Here is a 21,220-nt window from a genome sequence, read left to right on the forward strand (position 1 = left end):
CAGTGGTACTCAACTGCTAAGTAAATAACAAGCATATTGGCTCAGTTCAGCTGCACAGTACATGGGGTCAATCCAGCAGTAGAGTGCACTATTTTGGGCAGTAATGAAAGACAATCATTGAACATGTAAAGATAGCTTTATTGAAGAAGTTCTATCAGCTGTGGTTGACAAAGTAAGGATCCAGCGACAAACTCTCTTTACCGCTGAGGGAAAATATAACAACATACAGAGCTGGTGTGGGTGGCAATTGCATGGGCAGTACAAATAGTAAACATCTGCCTGCCACACCTGAAACAATATTTGATAAATGGTGTCATACTTGAAGGGGAGTGAAAATGTGAATGAGGATGAAGGTGAATAATCTTAAGCTGCCGTATATGGGTATCTAAGTACATTACAGGTGTTTACTTGAGCAGCTTTACAAAAGGTATAGTAAACTTAATATTATCCACAAACTGCTGAAGATTGGTACGAAGTATTAAAGCAGGCTAAAACATGGGAAATAAAAAGGTACAAGTGAGAAAGACTGGTGCCTGCTTATCGTTATGCACAAATACAACCGACAGTGCCGGTGCATTCAATCACCTATTAGTGATTCGACTGTCAAGGTATTTTCAATTGTATTAAACTATGCATATGCCATACACAATATGCTGCAGTCTAAACTAATTAAGGTATCTGCTCATCCAGTGATATTGCAGAAGGAAGTAACATTCAACAAAAAAAAACAGCACTTCAGAACTGGTGATGGCACGTAACACCAGAATCCACGCCAACTTCCAGGAGACTATAATACAGTTCATATGCTAGATGTCTGTAGTGGGAATGGGTGATGCAGCAGCTGGAGGAACAAGCACTCGCCTGTTGGTTTGTATTGTTATAAACGCATATCTTAACCATGACAATGAATGTGAATTTCAGGTGGTGTAAAGCAGCAATTGTGAAGCATTTCAAAAAATAAAACATACAGTCTGTCCAGTGATAACAGTACTGTGCCCATGCACTCATCAGGGCAAATTCATCAATTCCATATTCCTAACAGGGAGTCATGTTCAAAGGGAGAGCAAGTTGGAGAATCAACGTTGTAGTGTTGTCAACCTATATCTGAGCCACGCTCCCTTTAAGCACAGTTCCCTGTTGGAACCACGAGATTGGGGAATTTACAGGAAATTCAGGCGAGGAGGTTCGTTCACTGGCCGTAAGAAAACCTGCCCGAGATTCCTTCCATTTAAAGGCGCCAATACTGAAATTGTAAATAAACAAATGTTTGGGGATCCAAGTTGCTTCCCTAGCCTGGACACCTCCTTTGCCCCCAGTGGAACCCACTTGCAACCCTTCTTGACTCACCTCACCAGGGGTACCAGCTGCCAGACTTACGCCAGGTCCCATATGGGCCAATGAAGCAGAACTCTCAGTATAAGGAGTCCCTGCCCACAGCTCTACCCCCTCTGATCCTCTCCTTACAAGGCCCAGTGGGAAATTCCAAATCAGGTCAGGCCCCAGTGAATCTAGGTCCCAGCCTTTTTCTGAGTTGTTCCACCTATCTCCCACCAGAGTTACCACGGGATCCCAGCAAAATGGGCAAATAAATTCTGCATCAATATTTTCTTTCATGCGCCGTTTAATGGGATATCTTGCTGATGTCTTTATCACCTCTAGACACAACTTCTACAATGCCCTCCTGGTCAGCCTTCTGACCTCTAGCCTGCATATCATCCAAAACTGCCTCCTTTAAATTATCCTGCTTCATCGGGTGCCACAGCAACAGTTCCATTGCACCACCGCAAGAATGTTCCCTGACCCAGTAAATTGGGCCAGGGTCAAGGTGGGGTCAAGTTGCGAGTGGGAGTCCTATCCCAACCCTCCTGGGCAAGAAGGAGGAAAATCCAGGCCTAAAAGACAGAAATAAATCTGAATCCTGGTCCTAGAGGAAAAAGCTCAATTTTCTAAATTACTTTAGCACCTCGGCCCCTTACCAGCAAAATCTAATAATGGGGTGAGTGCAATGTGTGGCCCCTGTGGACACTCCCTGCTGCATCAATAATCACAAGATGATTTTAATACAAGTATCTTTATTACTTACTGTAAACTTTGATTAAGACTGCAGTTTCAACTATGTCTGATCCAACTAACGTAAAGCAGAAAAATATCTTTTCGTCCTGAATTCCAACGTTAGAGATATTTAAGGAAAAGTCCTCATTCATAGTTATCCTGTCCTTGTATCCAGGAATGTCTTTCTTTGTTATTTTATTGCTCCCTGGTGAAAATGAAATTAGTTGTTCATTGTCTGCTTCATTTAACTTCTGAAAAAGAGAAATAAAAAGAGGGTTAACAGTACGTAGCCTGCAAACTTTTCACTTTTTTGGGGCTCTATCAGAGGTTTTCGCAGTTTTCAGGGCAGGATGGTGGTGATTGGCTGAGGATCAGCCGGGTACGGTAGCATAGTGGTTATGTTACTGGGCTAGTAATCCAGAGGCCTGGCCTGGACGAAAATCCAGAGTCATGAGTTCAAATCCCGCCACGGCAGCTGGCGAATTTAAATTCAATTAATTAATTAAATTCAATTAATTAAATTTAAAAAATCTGGAATTAAAATACTAGTATCAGTAATGATGGCCATGAAACTACCGGATTGTCGTAAAAACCCATCTGGTTCACTAATGTCCTTTAGGGAAGGAAGCCTGCCGCCCTTACCCGGTCTGGCCTACATGTGACTCCAGACCCACAGCAATGTGGTTGATTCTTAATTGCCCTCTGAAATGGCCCAGCAAGCCACTCAGTTGTAAAATCTCGCTACGAAAAGTCATAATAAGAATAAAACCGGACGGACCACCCGGCATCGGACCACTAGGCACCGGACACGACAACGGCAAAACACCAAGCCCAGTCGACCCTGCAAGGTCCTCCTTACTAACATCTGGGGACTTGTGCCAAAATTGGGAGAGCTGTCCCACAGACTAGTCAAGCAACTGCCTGACATAGCCATACTCACAGAATCATATCTTTCAGCCAACGTCCCAGACTCTTCCATCACCATCCCTGGGTATGTCCTGTCCCACCGGCAGGACAGACCCACCAGAGGTGGCGGTACAGTGATATACAGTCAGGAGGGAGTGGCCCTGGGAGTCCTCAACATTGACTCTGGACCCCATGAAATCTCATGGCATCAGGTCAAACATGGGCAAGGAAACCTCCTGCTGATTACCACCTACCATCCTCCCTCAGCTGATGAATCAGTCCTCCTCCATGTTGAACACCACTTGGAGGAAGCACTGAGGGTAGCAAGGGCACAAAATGTACTCTGGGTGGGGGACTTCAATGTCCATCACCAAGAGTGGCTCGGTAGCACCACTACTGACCGAGCTGGCCGAGTCCTGAAGGACATAGCTGCTAGACTGGGCCTGTGGCAGGTGGTGAACGAACCAACACGAGGGAAAAACTTACTTGACCTTGTCCTCACCAATCTACCTGTCGCAAATGCATCTGTCCATGACAGTATTGGTAGGAGTGACCACCGCACAGTCCTCGTGGAGATGAAATCCCGTCTTCGCACTGAGGACACCATCCAACGTGTTGTGTGGCACTACCACCGTGCTAAATGGGATAGATTCAGAACAGATCTAGCAGCTCAAAACTGGGCATCCATGAGGCGCTGTGGGCCATCAGCAGCAGCAGAATTGTATTCCAGCACAATCTGTAACCTCATGGCCTGGCATATTCCTCACTCTACCATTACCAACAAGCCAGGGGATCAACCCTGGTTCAATGAGGAGTGTAGAAGAGCATGCCAGGAGCAGCACCAGGCGTACCTAAAAATGAGGTGCCAACCTGGTGAAGCTACAACTCAGGACTACATGCATGCTAAACAGCGGAAGCAACATGCTATAGACAGAGCTAAGCGATTCCACAACCAACGGATCAGATCAAAGCTCTGCAGTCCTGCCACATCCAGTCATGAATGGTGGTGGACAATTAAACAACTAACGGGAGGAGGAGGCTCTGCAAACATCCCCATTCTCAATGATGGCGGAGTCCAGCACGTGAGTGCAAAAGACAAGGCTGAAGCGTTTGCAACCATCTTCAGCCAGAAGTGCCGAGTGGATAATCCATCTCAGCCTCCTCCCGATATCCCCACCATCACGGAAGCCAGTCATCGGCCAATTCGATTCACTCCACGTGATATCAAGAAACGGCTGAGTGCACTGGATACAGCAAAGGCTATGGGCCCTGACAACATCCCAGCTGCAGTGCTGAAGACTTGTGCTCCAGAACTAGCTGCGCCTCTAGCCAAGCTGTTCCAGTACAGCTACAACACTGGCATCCACCCGACAATGTGGAAAATTGCCCAGGTATGTCCTGTCCACAAAAAGTAGGACAAATCCAATCCGGCCAATTACCGCCCCATCAGTCTACTCTCAATCATCAGCAAAGTGATGGAAGGTGTCGTCGACAGTGCTATCAAGCGGCACTTACTCACCAATAACCTGCTCACCGATGCTCAGTTTGGGTTCCGCCAGGACCACTCGGCTCCAGACCTCATTACAGCCTTGGTCCGAACATGGACAAAAGAGTTGAATTCCAGAGGTGAGGTGAGAGTGACTGCCCTTGACATCAAGGCAGCATTTGACCAAGTGTGGCACCAAGGAGCCCTAGTAAAATTGAAGTCAATGGGAATCAGGGGGAAAACTCTCCAGTGGCTGGAGTCATACCTAGCACAAAGGAAGATGGTAGTGGTTGTTGGAGGCCAATCATCTCAGCCCCAGGGCATTGCTGCAGGAGTTCCTCAGGGCAGTGTCCTAGGCCCAACCATCTTCAGCTGCTTCATCAATGACCTTCCCTCCATCATAAGGTCAGAAATGGGGATGTTCGCTGATGACTGCACAGTGTTCAGTTCCATTCGCAACCCCTCAGATAATGAAGCAGTCCGAGCCTGCATGCAGCAAGACTTGGACAACATCCAGGCTTGGGCTGATAAGTGGCAAGTAACATTCGCGCCAGATAAGTGCCAGGCAATGACCATCTCCAACAAGAGAAAGTCTAACCACCTCCCCTTGACATTCAACGGCATTACCATCGCCGAATCCCCCACCATCAACATCCTGGGGGTCACCATTGACCAGAAACTTAACTGGACCAGCCATATAAATACTGTGGCTACGAGAGCAGGTCAGAGGCTGGGTATTCTGCGGCGAGTGACTCACCTCCTGACTCCCCAAAGCCTTTCCACCATCTACAAGGCACAAGTCAGGAGTGTGATGGAATACTCTCCACTTGCCTGGATGAGTGCAGCTCCAACAACACTCAAGAAGCTCGACACCATCCAAGATAAAGCAGCCCGCTTGATTGGCACCCCATCCACCACCCTAAACATTCACTCCCTTCACCACTGGCGCACTGTGGCTGCAGTGTGCACCATTCACAGGATGCACTGCAGCAACTCGCCAAGGCTTCTTCGACAGCACCTCCCAAACCCGCGACCTCTACCACCTAGAAGGACAAGGGCAGCAGGCGCATGGGAACAACACCACCTGCACGTTCCCCTCCAAGTCACACACCATCCCGACTTGGAAATATATCGCCGTTCCTTCATTGTCGCTGGGTCAAAATCCTGGAACTCCCTTCCTAACAGCACTGTGGGAGAACCGTCACCACACGGACTGCAGCGGTTCAAGAAGGCGGCTCACCACCACCTTCTCGAGGGCAATTAGGGATGGGCAATAAATGCCGGCCTTGCCAGCGACGCCCACATCCCGTGAACGAATAAAAAAAAAATTTTAAAAATTGCCAGCAGCTCAAGTTGCCATTCTTCACATGTAAGCCCAGGTGGTGAGCATCAGCAGACTTGTTTCCTGGAGCAGGAAGCAAAATAATACTTCAAACCAACCCAAGCCGGCCCTTATTTTGCAGGGGGCAGGGGCAGGGCTTAAGATTTCCTTTGTGCATTAGGTGCAGCAGAATCATAAAATGTCTTCATAAAGAAAGGGGCTAAAAATCCATGGCTCCAATGGCGGATCCTGGACGCTGGTTGGGTGCAGGAGGCTCTGGGGAAATGGGAATTCTGGTGGGACCTGGATTACCACATTGGGAACTTCCTCACCCCTAGCCTCCCTATCACCCCGTGATCTTGACGTTATGCTGAAGCCGGCGTACAGGTCGCTTCAGCAAAATGGCCATAATGTTAAAAATTAAATGGAGCCCATGGTGTGGTACTGGCTGGCCAGGGAGTTGTCTGACTGAGCCACATTACCATGCCACCCCTTCCATAGCAGGCACCCAAGAGGTGCTCACATTGGCATGGGTGCCTGGTGATGGCATGCAAAATACTTGACCCCACCCAAACCCTGAATACTCTGCCAGGGTCAGGAGCAATGGTCGCCAGTGCCTGTTCCGCCACACTTATGCCGGTGGCGTGCTGCCAAGAATTTTCAGGGCCAATGTGTTTACGATTTTGCTGCACCTGGAGCAGAGAAAAAAAATCATCTTGATGTCCAAACACGCACTTTCCGGCAGGTATCATTGGATAACGATCAGAAGCACAAACCCTGGCTAGCGTTACACCTCCCTAACTCCGGGGCACCGAGGACAATTGCAGCAGCCCACCCCTACCATGATTAAGGTCAAGTAAATAACCACAGACTAGAAGTCAAATCTGTTGGCCATCTTGTGCAAGGGTCAAGGACGTCTCGGAGCGGCTACAGAACATTTTGGAGGGGGAGGGCGAACAGCCAGCTGTCGTGGTGCACATAGGCACTAACGATATAGGTAAAAAAGGGGATGAGGTCCTAAAAGCAGAATATAGGGAGTTAGGAGGTAAATTAAAAAATAGGACCTCAAAGGTAGTAATCTCAGGATTGCTACCAGTGCCACGTGCTAGTCAGAGTAGTGATAGGAGGATATTTCAAATGAATACGTGGCTAGAGGAGTGGTGCAAGGAGGAGGGATTCAAATTCCTGGGGCATTGGAACCGGTTCTGGGGGAGGTGGGACCAGTACAAACCGGACGGTCTGCACTTGGGCAGGGCCGGGACCGCTGTCCTAGGGGGAGTGTTTGCTAGTGCTGTTGGGGAGGGTTTAAACTAAAGTGGCAGGGGGTTGGGAACCTGAGCAGGGTGACAGAGGAAAGCGTGTCAGGAAGGGACAGAAGGTATGGAGTAAAAGGTAAAGTGTTAAAAAAAGGAAAAAGCAGGAACTAAGTGTCACAAAACATATTTGAAAGTTCTTTATCTGAATGCATGTAGCATTCGTAACAAAATGGACGAGTTAATGGCACAAATAACGACGTATGGGTATGATCTTGTGGCCATTACAGAAACATGGCTGCAGGGTGACAACGACTGGGAATTAAATATGCCAGGGTATTTAACAATCAGGAAGGACAGGCAGGAAGGAAGGGGAGGTGGAGTGGCGATGTTAATAAAGGAAGGAATCACTGTAATACAGAGAAATTATATTGGGACAAAGGATCAGGATAATGAAACAGTTTGGGTAGAGACAAGGAATAATAAGGGGCAATAAACACTTGTGGGCGTAGTATATAGGCCTCCTAATAGTTGCAACTCTGCTGGAAGAAGTATTAGTCAGGAAATAGTCGGGGCATGTAATAAGGGAACAGCTATAATTATGGGGGATTTTAACTATCATGTTAACTGGACAAATCAAATTGGGCAGGACAGCCTTGAGGAAGAGTTTATTGAGTGTATTAGGGATGGATTTCTTGAGCAGTATGTAACTGATCCTACAAGGGGGCAAGCAATCTTGGACCTGGTCCTGTGTAATGAGCCAGGATTAATTAATAATGTCCTAGTTAAGGATCCCCTTGGAATGAGTGACCATAACATGGTTACATTCCGTATCCAATTAGAGGGTGAGAAGGTTGGTTCTCAAACAAGCGTACTGAGCTTGAATAAAGGAGACTATGATGGTATGAGAGCGGAATTGATTAAAGTGGACTGGGAAAATAGATTAAAGGGTAAGACGGTACATGAGCAGTGGTGTTCATTTAAAAAGAATTATTTTACAACATTCAAAAAAAAAATATTCCACTGAGGAAAAAAGGGTGTAAAAGAAATGACAGCCATCCGTGGCTAAGTAAAGAAATTAAGGATAGTATCCGACTAAAAACAAGGACATATAAGGTAGCCAAACTTAGTGGGAGGATAGAAGATTGGGAAGTCTTCAAAAGACAGCAAAATGTAACTAAAGGATTGATTAAGAAAGGGAAGATAGATTATGAAAATAAATTAGCAAAAAATATAAAAACAGATAGCAAGAGTTTCTACAGTTATATAAAAAGAAAAAGGGTGGCTAAGGCAAACGTGGGTCCCTTAGAGGATGAGACCGGGAAATTAATGGTGGGAAACATGGAGATGGCAAAAATGCTGAACAAATATTTTGTTTCAGTCTTTACGGTAGAGGGCACTAAGAATATCCCAACACTGGACAAAAAGGGGGCTCTAGGGGAGTAGGAGCTAAATACGATTAAAATCACTAAGGAATTGGTACTCAGTAAAATAATGGGACTCAAGGCGGATAAATCCCCTGGACCTGATGGCTTACATCCTAGGGTCTTGAGGGAAGTGGCAGTAGGGATTGTGGATGCTTTGTTAATAATTTTCCAAAATTCTCTGGACTCAGCAAAGGTCCCGGCAGATTGGAAAACTGCTAATGTAACACCCTTATTTAAAAAGGGTAGTAGGCAGAAGGCTGGAAATTATAGACCAGTTAGCCTAACATCTGTGGTGGGTAAAATTTTGGAGTCTATTATTAAGGAGACAGTAATGGAATATTTAGATAAACATAATTTAATAGGACAAAGTCAGCATGGCTTTATGAAGGGGAAGTCACGTCTGACAAATTTGCTTGAGTTCTTTGAGGACATAACGTACAGGGTGGATAAAGGGGAACCAGTGGACGTAGTGTATTTAGACTTCCAGAAGGCATTCGACAAGGTGCCACATAAAAGATTATTGCTCAAGATAAAGAATCACTGGATTGGGGGTAATATTCTGGCATGGGTGGAGGATTGGTTATCTAACAGGAAGCAGAGAGTTGGGATAAATGGTTCATTTTCGGACTGGCAACCAGTAGCCAGTGGTGTTCCGCAGGGGTCGGTGCTGGGTCCCCAACTCTTTACAATCTATATTAACAATTTGGAGGAGGGGACCGAGTGTAACATATCAAAGTTTGCAGATGATGCAAAGATGGGAGGGAAAGTAGAGAGTGAGGAGGACATAAAAAACCTACAAGGGGATATGGACAGGCTGGGTGAGTGGGCAGATGCAATACAATATTGGAAGATGTGAGGTTATGCACTTTGGCAGGAAAAATCAGAGAGCAAGTTATTATCTTAATGGCGAGAAACTGGAAAGTACTGCAGTACAAAGGGATCTGGGGGTCCTAGTGCAAGAAAATCAAAAAGTTAGTATGCAGGTGCAGCAGGTGATCAAGAAGGCCAACGGAATGTTGGCTTTTATTGCTCGGGGGATAGAATATAAAAACAGGGAGGTATTGCTGCAGTTATATAAGGTATTGGTGAGACCGCACCTGGAATACTGCATACAGTTTTGGAGTCCAAACTTAAGAAAAGACATACTTGCTCTTGAGGCAGTACAAAGAAGGTTCACTTGGTTAATCCCGGGGATGAGGGGGTGGACATATGAGGAGAGGTTGAGTAGATTGGGACTCTACTCATTGGAGTTCAGAAGAATGAGAGGTGATCTTATTGAAACATATAAGATTGTGAAGGGGCTTGATCGGGTGGATGCGGTAAGGATGTTCCCAAGGATGGGTGAAACTAGAACTAGGGGGCATAATCTTAGAATAAGGGGCTGCTCTTTCAAAACTGAGATGAGGAGAAACTTCTTCACTCAGAGGGTAGTAGGACTGTGGAATTTGCTGCCCCAGGAAGCTGTGGAAGCTACATCATTAAATAAATTTAAAACAGAAATAGACAGTTTCCTAGAAGTAAAGGGAATTAGGGGTTACGGGGAGCGGGCAGGAAATTGGACATGAAGCTGAGTTCGGATTGGTCAAGGCCCTGTGGGTGGCGGAGCGGGCCCAGGGGCTGAGTGGCCAGATCCTGCTCCTACTACTTGTGTTCTTTAGATTTGAGGTTAGGATCAGATCAGCCATGATCTTATTGAATAGCGGAGCAGGCTCGAGGGGTCGATTGGCCTACTCCTGCTCCTATTTCTTATGTTCTGTTCAACTCCTACATGCCAACCTCGAAAACTAGCAAATGCTGACCAAAAAAGCTGACACAGCCCCTGAACAGGTAACACAATCCAAGAACAGCCCTGACGTTTCAAAACAAGTAGTTACATGAGCTTTGTGATTTAAGATGACAGGGCCCTGAAAATGTGTATTTGTTGGTGAGTTTTGACTGCAATGGCAAAGCAATATGATTTGGAGGCTCATAATTCTGAAGTTGCTGATCCAAGTCGGAGACTCCAGTTACCATGCTGCCCTTTCAGCAATGCGCACATGCTGATGAGTTTGTTAGCTGAAGACATCAGAGATCCGAGCATCTGCGCTCCCATTAGACTTAATTTGTGTTGGAGTAAGTTAGATGTGTTAAATGATCTGCAAACTTCTCAGCAGCTGACCCGAGCAGCGGGAATTAACTTCTTAAAAGATTTTCACAGCATTGAAAACTTTTGCTCGTTTCTCACATTTGCCTGCATTTTTGGAGGTTTTATTTTGCTTTTCAGAGCTATTGAACTATACTGTAAGGGATACTTTCCCCAGGGGTAAGTGAGCATTAAAAAGAATGAGCTTCCCCACCTCCTCTACAAGTTCCACGTGCTGCCCAATGACATCCCAGCTAAGCAGTTCTGCGGCCTCGACAAGCATTTTACCAGGTTTATCTCGACAGAAAACAAAAAGCCAAGAACACATCTGAAATGACTCCAACGCCCCAAAAAAGGTGGGCGGAGTCTCCTAATCTTTAATCGCTATTATTGGGCAGCCCAGTTCCAGGACATCGCTGCCTGGAACAAGACCTCCGCTCAAAATCTCTGGTTTGACATGGAGGAAAATCCCCCTATCAGCTCCATAACACGCTCGCTCCCTCACAAACTCCATAAAAGACCAATGGGTGCACAGAAACACCCAATAGTGCCTGACCCTAGTGATCTGGAGAGAAACCAGTGCTGCACTGAAGGTGTCAGTGGGCCATGTTTGTCCTTTGTAGCTCAACGGTGATGTGCCTGATGATCTCCGGTCAGCAGCTTCAAGGGATGGCATGAGAGAGGAATTACTGGATTGGGAAAACTGCTCTGCCAGAGCCAGATGAAGTCCTTCCAACAGCTGGCCAATAAATTTACCATCACCCGACATAACTACTGCCACTACCTATAGGCGCACCAGTTCACCCAAGGTGCCACTGTGCTCTGTAAAATCCAATACAAATTGACCCCATTAGAGCTGGCCCTCTAAACACAAAGCCACCCCACAGGCACACCTGAATCCCTCTACTCAGTACTGTCCATCTTTGCACCAGATGGGATGAACAGCCTTTGTAGTTCCTGGAAGTACAATCTAGGTCTCTACTTTCGAGGGAAGATTGGGAGGAGGCGCTAAAGCTGGCCCTCACAATCTCTATCTGTGGTAGAATGAGAAAAGGTCAACTCAGAATTCTCTGCCGCACTTACCTCACACTGAGAAACAAATTCCACCTGATCCTGGCAGATGAGTGCTGACAGAACTGTTACTGAAGGGACACAGTCCTGCATAGATTCTGGTCTTGTTCCACCCTCTAGTCCTTCTGTACAAATGCCGGAGGCTACTGAAGCTATGATAAACCTAGCCATCGATCATAACCGAAACAAATGCCTGCTCAGCCCACTGCTGGCAGAGTAAGAAACCTCTACGGCTGGTAAGATTACACTGATCTCATTCCTGTCAGCAAGCAGATGCTTCCCGCTGTTGTAGAGATGTCCAACAAACATGGTCTAGGCACATGTGGGACATCTGCCAGTCAGACCAAGTAATGTACAGGCTGCTCATGGACCTCGAGAAACACCAGGAGACACGGGGTCCCTTCCCGTGGGCCAGCCTCACACCCAAAATTTCCACAATTAGAATAGCCCTGGGGCTATCTGCTGAGGGGACAATGATGGCAAAGATCTGTCGGTGCTGCAGCCTATTGCGGCACCTCCCCCATCCCCTCACCCTTGCAAGCCCACTCCATCCCCGACCAGTAATGACCCCAGCCATGTTAATGCACATCCTTCAGACTAATCCATAGAACTGTATAACTGTGTATGACCCTCCCTACATTTACCTGCAAATATTGTGATTTATGTACGGTTTACGATACCATGTCCTGAGAGCGGGTAAACTTCTTGTATATAAAAAGAAATCCAGTATGAGTTGAGAAAAAATAAGATGTGAAAAAAATTAAAAATAGGAAGAAAATCTGTAGCAAAATTGTAAAATGCATTTATAAAAAACAGGTCTGAAAATCCTTGGGCCCTCTCTGCTGGTATTAGTGCAGCAGAGCAGGCACGGCTGACATCTGCTTCTTCGTCAAATGCCTGTACGGTACAGGTGCATGTCGGGTGCCCACTAGGCTGGGGAGGGAGACGGGGCAGGAAATGCAGCACTGCATGACCATTAGTGAAAGCTCCTGGCGAGACCCCTCCAAAAGTGGCAGGCTCTTCAGCTGATCAGCCCCCTTTATATTTGCAAAAAAAAAGAGCCTTCACTATCTTAGAAATTCTTCACGTTAACAGTGGCCAAGAAACAACTACGCTCTACAAATCACTCACCAGTCTCCATGACACCAAGGTCAAGTCTTCATCTTTTATTGACTCACAAAACAGTGTTACGGTATCTCCAACCTTTGCAGTCACTGTGGTCATTGCATCAACTGAAAAAAAAAGTATAATTATTATTTTACACTTACATAAGAAATTGGGATCTATCTATCTACCTGTTTGATTCGATCTCTCATCAGGCTCAGGGACAGCAACAGGAAGACCACCCAGCCTGATATACCAGTACATCCCAGTTCAGGCCCTGGTCTGCATTCCAGCTATCTGTTCCTTCTCAGGTTGAGTCCTCACCCCGATCCCCTTCTTTCGAGTTGCAGGCCGAGACCTGGACCAGACCTTCCTTTTCCTCTTTTTTTTAATCCAAAGACAATTTTCTATAGTAATCAGAGGGTGAGAACCTCATGTTTGGATACAAGTCTGAGAGGAGCAGAAGAAAATAAGTGAGTAATACACAGAAAGAGAGAGAAACAGGGAATGAGAAAGCGACATACAGAAAGTACACGTGAGGCATATAGAAATAATGGAAGATTTACAGAAGAGACATATAGCAAGAAAGTGTGTGAGAGGCCTATAGAGAGACTGAGAAATGTAAGAGGAAACTGAAAGCCAGAGAGATTTACAGAAAGAATGAGAAAGAAAGAGTAAACAAAAGTCAAAGACAAACAGAAATAGAGATAACAATGAAACAGTGTGATAATGATAATGGCCCCTTGTCCTGCGTGCATCAATTTCACTCACTAATTTCACTGGCTGTTGCATCTTTAAGAATCATATTCTATACAAAATGAAGCTAGTGTCTATTTTCAATGATGATGACCACTCCACTACCTTTACAGTTTAAGTTGATAATTTTTCGACTCTTGAGCATTTCCTGTTCTTACCACCATTGAGGACCGAACCGTGAGCCAGCTTGCACCCACAATGTGGAACACTCCTCCCAAATACCTCTGTTTTGTTATATATCTCCCCATCTTTGAAAGCCATCTTACAACCTACCTATTCAAAATGCCTCCCCGAACCTCCCTCTTACTCCTGCTCAGAACTGACGGCAACTATGAAGGGCCTTAGAATGTTTTGTTATGTTAAATGTGCTATATAAGTACAAGCTATTGTTGTATAAGGGGCTTAAGTAAGGACAATTACTGTCCAAGATGTAACATTTGAAAATGAGCGTGGATCACAGAAAGGTCCATCCATGATCCAGGATGAGGCACCAAAACATTATCCAATTAAGGCATAGCAGCAGCAATAACTTGCATTTATATAGCGCCTTTAACGTAGTAAAATGTCCCAAGAAGCATTATCAAACAATATTTGACACCAAGCCATATAAGGAGGTATTAGGACAGGTGACCAAAAGCTTGGTCAAAGAGGTAGGTTTTAAGGAGCATCTTAAAGGAGGAGAGGTAGAGAGGCAGAGGGGTTTAAGGAGCGAATTCCAGAGTTTATGGCTTAGGCAGCTGAGGCACAGCCGCCAATGATGGAGCAATTAAAATTGGGGATGGGCAAGAGGCAAGAATTGGAGGAGCGCAGAGATCTCGGAGGGTTGTAGGGCTGGAGGAGGTTACTGAGATAGGGAAGGGCGAGGCCATGAAGGGATTTGAAAACAAGGATGAGAATTTTAAAATCGAGGCGTTCCTGGACCGGGAGCCAAGGTAGGTCAGCGAGTACAGTGGTGATGGGAGAACAGGACTTGACACAAGTTAGGATATGGGCAGCAGAGTTTTGGATGAGCTCAAGTTTATTGAGGGTAGAAGATGGGAGGGTAGCCAGGAGAGAATTGGAATAGTCGAGTCTAGAGGTAACAAAGGCATGGATGAGGGTTTCAGCAGCAGATGAGTTGAGGCAGGGGTGGAGATGGGTGATGTTACAGAAGTGGAGTGGATGTGTCGTCGGAAACTCATCTCAGGGTCAAACAAGACGCCAAGGTTGCAAATGGTCTGGTTCAGCCTCAGACAGTGGCCAGGGAGAGGGATGGAGTTGGTGGTCAGGGAATGGAGTTTGTGACGGGAACCGAAGACAATGGGCATGATTTTATCGGGGAGCCGGGAAGGGGGCGGTGGGGTGGAATTCCTGACAGGAAACCCGGAAGTCCGAGTTTCCCGGAGATTCTTACGATTTTGACAAGGGTCGGGGGTCACCATGGGGGGAGGGAGGGGAAGTGGGTCACTCATCCTGTGGGTAGGCTTGTTGGGCCTCGGGGGGGGCGCACATCTGCTCCTCTGGGCCCACAATATGTGCTATAAAAGGCACTTACGTGCTGTTTCGGGCCTTCTCGCCTCCTCTCGTGGCGTGAAGTAGGAGGCCCAGGAATCCCAGCCCCCAGGGAGTGAAATCATAAAGGCTGTTAAAATGGAGGCCCGAAGCCTCCTCTAAAGCTTTTAGTGACCGACCTGCCTCCTGAGAGTGGGTTGGTCGCCTGCTCCTCGTCCCGCCTCCGTTAAAGACGGAAATGGACGGGTTGGAGGCAGGTTTTAGATTTTTTAAATTTTTACTGCCCACCCACCCCAAACCCACTCGTTTTTCCAAGATAAAATCATGCCCAATGGCTTTGGTCTTCCCAATATTTAGTTGGAAGACATTTTTGCTCATCTAGTATATGATGTTGGACAAGTTCTAACACAAATTAGAATCCAATCTGGCACAACAATCTCCATTATCACGGTGTGGATACAACTGTGGAGCGTATAACAATGTGTTTTAATTATTTCTATTCGTGGTAACTCATGTACTCTGATGGCAAACCGCATCATCAACCATCCACACCATTTCACCACTTCCAAGCTGGCTTATTTTAAATCTAAGGAATCTTACAACACCAGGTTATAGTCCAACAGTTTTATTTGAAAATCACAAGCTTTCGGAGGCTTTCTCCTTCATCAGGTGACACTTCACCTGACGAAGGAGAAAGCCTCTGAAAGCTTATGATTTTCAAATAAAACTGTTGGACTATAACTTGGTGTTGTAAGATTCCTTACATTTATCAACCCCAGTCCATCACCGGCATCTCCACATTATTTTAAATCGATAGACAATCTCCACCCCCCTCCAAATCAGTACTGCGGATGATGTATTTACTGTATGTTCTGCAAAGTAAAATGGTAATATTTTAGGATATGTATGCAATCATTGTTTAAAAGAACAAAAGCTAGCAAAACCATTAGGAACTATCACAAAGAAAAATTGTTTTCAGATGATCTTTGACTTTGATAAGAAGTAAGCTGTTATTGAAATCATCAGAGGAGTCTCCAGTTCATGAAAAACGAACTACAAAAAGGTGAAGTAAAAGTTTTATTAATAATAGAAAGTTCACACCTGGCACGAACAACAAGAAGTGAGCAGGAGTGTCAGCCTCCTAAAGACAAGAGCCATGTTATTTACATCCATTTCACTGCCCGCAGGTCAACTTTAGTGGAGCATTAATTAATATATAAATAACTGGATTTTTGTTACAGTGACGTTACTGCAGTTTATGATCAGTGTTGTCCTCTAGAGCGGCCTAGATCTCATCTGGGTAAAAGTTAAATTGCAAAACTCAAGATGTGGTGGAAGCAATCCATTCCAGACTTAATAATGTTTGAAAATGTAAACCATTAGAAACACACACATATATATGTGTATATATATAAAAAACACTGAACATGAATTCTAAGAGAACACAAATAAGCAACCAGTGTCAGTGAATTTATTAATGTTTTTGCAGTACCAGTTTTGTGCCACAAGGTGCTGCTATGCCTCCATTTTCTACTTTCTGTAAAGTATGTAAGGCGTGTTTTTTAAAAGTTGGTATAGGCCAACGTGCACTCATTTTTCTACAACCTTTGAAGTTTTTTTTGCTCGAGGTTTAACATTGAACTTTGTACTGCTATTGCAATTTAACTTGTGCCACAGATAATTAAAAAAATTGGCAGGGGGTGGAGGGGAGGCTGCATCTGGTGTTTATGCCTTGCGTTCACAGGGAGTGGGAGGGCACACTTCTATAAATAGTCCCTTTTCCAACCTAAAACCTTATTTCAATCATTAAAAAATCCCTGTGACCGGCTGAGCTTCAGCATTCAGATGAGTTTGGTTGAGCTTCCTCAGTTTGTCTGCTATATTGCTTTTTTTCAAAATGAGGTGCAGTTACCTTTTGTAGGATATTGGGGTAGTTTTTCGTGCGACTGCTTCCATCGAATGGGAGCTCGTCACCCACCTGATGGAAGGGGTCTGAGGCCTGACCCATTTTCATGCTCGGGCCTCACGAGAATTCCATCAATGAGCTGCCTGCACTTTTGGAGCAGCTTGGCAATCGGGGGGTGGGGGGTGAGAAATTTAATGGCTCCACCACAAGCCCAGCCGGTGCAGGTAGGTTAAGTGGGGGGTGGAATGAGGCAATCCCAGGGGGAGGGCTGTGAACAGTCGCCATTGGGGCGGGTCATTTTAGTGGGCCCACAAAAATCATTTACAAATCTTTTTTTAAAACCTTTTTTTTTGAGTGCCCTGGAGTGGTCCCTTTAAGGCCCGCTGGTTAGGACATTTGCCAAATACCAACGGGGCGGAGCATGCACAGCACACGTTCTGCCCATTGGTACTTCAAAATTGCATCACGGTCCTATTGACATCAGAGAACCCCAATTTGTAATGGTTAATTAGGCTCCTGCAGGGAAGAGGTGGGGGGGTAATCTGGGCTGCCATTTCAAGGCCCCCCCCCTACCGAAATGGGACGGTAAGTGCTGCACTGCTATTTTGATCGTGCTATCTCCCCATTCCCACCCAGCCCACTGTTTCTAATAAAATGAAGAAATAAGCATGAGAAAAATAGGTTCCAAGACTTTTGAATTTTGTAATTGTTATTCTGCTCAGGCTAAGATTATGCTGAAGAAAAACTGCAATTTTTTTTACTGTAAGGAGATAAGAATACTAAGTTTCAAAGAGTTTGTTGTCCCCATGAGTCATGTGAAAAAATCTCCTCCTGCTTTTGTCATCTCCACAGTGGGGTGGGGTGGGGTGAGGAGGGGGTGGGGTGGGGAACTTCCTACAAAAAAATTTTATCTTCAATCAGTGGTGAATCTAGAAAGATAAGACAGTTCAGTTACGTGACTGTCTGGTAGTCTCTCGTTCTGTGTTTATATTCTTCCTGGGACAGCTCATTGTAATTGGACCTAAATTCACTCAATACAACCACTCATCTGTATCCGGTACAATTCTGTGGATTAAATGTTCCTCTGCAGGATGGGGCTCTTGCCCTTCAAATACTCTAATTTATACAGGTATTTTTTTCCACCGCATGCTGATATCTGCTGCCTAATTAGTCTCACACAAATCATTTTGTTTAAATGTAACAACATTTTTCTCCCCCCCCTCCCCCAGAATCAGACACATTTCAGTACAGGAACGAGTCAATTTGGCCTGTTGTCAGTGCCACTGCTAGCTCGCCCCAGAGCTAACTACTCTAATTACTATCATTTACATATATTTCAGGATAACCTTTATTTGGGGAATGGTAACTGAGGAATGTGAAGCTTTACCAGAAAGTACACAAATGTTGATAACTGTGCAACACTTTATAATTGTGAAATAGTAAATAGTATTAAGGTAGACAAAGGAAGGGTGGGACCGATTAGGGAGCAAAAAAAGAGATCTTCTTGTGGAGGCAAAGGTACTAAATGAATACTTTGCATCCGTCTTCACTGGAGAAGAGGATGCTGCCACTGCAGCAGTAAAGGAGGAGGTAGTAGTGATATTGGATAGGGTGAAAATAAATAAAGAGAAGGTACTTGAAAGATTGGCAGTACTCAAATTGGAAAAGTCATCCCATCCAGATGGGATTCATCCTAGGTTTCTGAGGGAAGTACGGGTGGAAATTGCAGAGGCTCTGGCCACAATCTTCCAATCCTCCTTAGATATGGGACAGTGCAGGAGGACTGGGGGATTACAAATGTTACACCCCTGTTCAAGAAAGGGGAGAGGGATAAACCCAGCAATTAAAGGCCATTCAACCTAATGTAGGTGGTGGGGAAACTTTTAGAGATAATAATCCGGGATAAAATTAATTGGCACTTGGAAAAGTATTGGCTAATAAATGGAAGTCAGCACGCATTTGTTAAAGGAAAATCGTGTTTCACTAACTTGATTGAGTTCTTTGATGAAGTAACAGAGAAGGTTCATTAAGATGGAAAGTGATGTCGTCCAATCCGAAACTAGGGTCCTAAATCTAAACAAAGGAAACTACGAAGGTATGAGGAGTGAGTTGGCTATGATAGATTGGGAGCTTCATTAAAAGGCATGACAGTGGATAGGCAATGGCTAATACTTAAGGAACGAATGCATAAATTGCAACAATTATACATTCCTTTCTGGCGCACAAACACAAAAGGAAAAACGGCCCAACCATGGCTAACAAAAGAAATTAAGGATAGTATTAGATCCAAAGAGGAGTCATATAAAGTTGCCAGAAAAAGTAGCAAGCCTGAGGATTGGGAGCAGTTTAGAATTCAGCAAAAATGGACCAAGAGATTGATTAAGAGGGGAAAAATAGAGTATGAGAGTAAACTTGCAAGGACCATAAAAGTGGACTGTAAAAGCTTCTACAAGTTTGTAAAAAGTAAAAGATTAGTGAAGACAAATGTAGGTCCCTTACAGTCAGAAACGGGAGAATTTATAATGGGGAACAAGGAAATGGCAGAGCAATTAAACAAATACCTTGGTTCTGTCTTCAAGGAAGAGGACACAAATAACTTCCCAGAAATGCTTGGGAACCAAGGGACTAGTGAGAAGGAGGAATTAAAGGAAATTAGTATTAGTAAAAAAAAGTGCTGGAGAAATTAATGTGACTGAAAGCTGATAAATCCCCAAGGCCTGATAATCTGCATCCCAGGGTACTAAAAGAGGTAGCCATTGGAAATAGTGGATGCATTATTGTCATCTTCCAAAATTCTATAGATTATGGAACAATTCCTGCAGATTGGAGGGTGGCACATATAACCCCACTATTTAAAAATGGAAGAGAGAAAACAGGGAACTACAGGCCGGTTAGCCTAACATCAGTAGTAGGGAAAATGCTAGTCTATTATAAAGGATGTGATAACAGGACACTGAGAAAATATCAATGGGATTAGACAAAGTCAACATGGATTTATGAAAGGGAAATCATGTTTGACAAACCTACTGGAGTTTTTTTGAGGACATAACAGGTAGAATAGATAAGGGAGAACCAGTGGATGTGGTTTATTTGGATTTTCAGAAGGCCTTTGATAAAGTCCCACATAAAAGAGGTTAGTGTGCAAATTAAAGCACGTGGGATTGGTGGTAATATACTGGCATGGATTGAAAATTGGTTAACAGACAGGAAGCAGAGAGTAGAAATAAGTGGGTCTTTTTCAGGGAGGCAGGCAGTGACTAGTGGGATACCACAGGGATCGGTGCTTGGGCCCCAGCTATTCACAATATATATCAATGATTTGGATGAGGGAACCAAATGTAATATTTCCAAATTTGCTGACGACGCAAAACTAGGTGGGATCGTGAGGAGGATGCAAAGAGGCTTCAAGGTGATTTAGACAAGTTCAGTGAGTGGGCAAATACATGGCAGATGCAGTATAATGTGGATAAGTGTGAAGTTATCCACTTCGGAAGGAAAAACAGAAAGGCAGAGTATTATTTAAATGGTGATAGATTGGAAAATGTTGATGTACAAAGGGACCTGGGTGTCCTTGCACACCAGTCACTGAAAGCAAACATACAGGTGCAGCAAGCAGTTAGGAAGGCAAATGGTATGTTGGCCTTCATTGCAAGCGGATTTGAGTACAGGAACAAGAATGTCTTACTGCAGTTATACAGGGCCTTGGTGAGACCACACCTGGAGTACTGTGTGCAGTTTTGGTTTCCTTACCTAAGAAAGGATATACTTGCCATAGAGGGAGTGCAGCAAAGGTTCACCAGACTGATTCCTGGGATGATAGGACTGTCGTATGAGGAGAGATTGGGTCGACTCGGCCTGTATTCACTCGAGTTTAGAAGAATGAGAGGGGACCTCATTGAAATGTATAAAATTCTGACAGGGCTAGACAGACTGGATGCAGGGAGGATGATTCCCCTGGCTGGGGCTGAGGGATCACAGGCTCAGGATACAGGGTAGGACATTTAGGACCGAGATGAGGAGAAATTTCCTCACTCAGAGGGTAGTGAACCTGTGGAATTCTCTACCACAGAAGGCTGTGGAGGCCAAGTCACTGAATATATTCAAGGAGGAGTTAGATAGATTTCTAGACACAAAAGGCATCAAGGGGTATGGGGAGAGCGCGGGAATATGGTATTGAGATAGAGGATCAGCCATAATTATATTGAATGGCGGAGCAGGCTCAAAAGGCTGAATGGCCTACTCCTGCTCCTATTTTCTATGTTTCTAAGGTTGATGAGGGTTGTGCGGTTGATATTGTGTAGATGGACTTTCAAAAGGCATTTGAT

General features: G+C 44.9%; 1 protein-coding gene across 2 annotated transcripts in view; it reads right to left on the reverse strand.

The window, feature by feature from the left end:
- LOC137327358 (CD166 antigen-like) overlaps nt 1-21,220 on the reverse strand; it is a 229,694-nt gene that overhangs the window by 30,035 nt on the left and 178,439 nt on the right. For both annotated transcript variants that reach the window (XM_067993066.1, XM_067993067.1), the window contains exons 2-3: nt 12,770-12,870; nt 2,084-2,303 (exon numbers count right to left, since the gene is read on the reverse strand). In XM_067993066.1, coding sequence (XP_067849167.1) covers nt 2,084-2,303; nt 12,770-12,870 — 321 coding nt within the window. The remainder of the gene's footprint in view (nt 1-2,083; nt 2,304-12,769; nt 12,871-21,220) is intronic.

The sequence above is a fragment of the Heptranchias perlo genome, chromosome 11, assembly GCF_035084215.1.
Source record: "Heptranchias perlo isolate sHepPer1 chromosome 11, sHepPer1.hap1, whole genome shotgun sequence".
NCBI classification, from domain to species: domain Eukaryota; kingdom Metazoa; phylum Chordata; class Chondrichthyes; order Hexanchiformes; family Hexanchidae; genus Heptranchias; species Heptranchias perlo.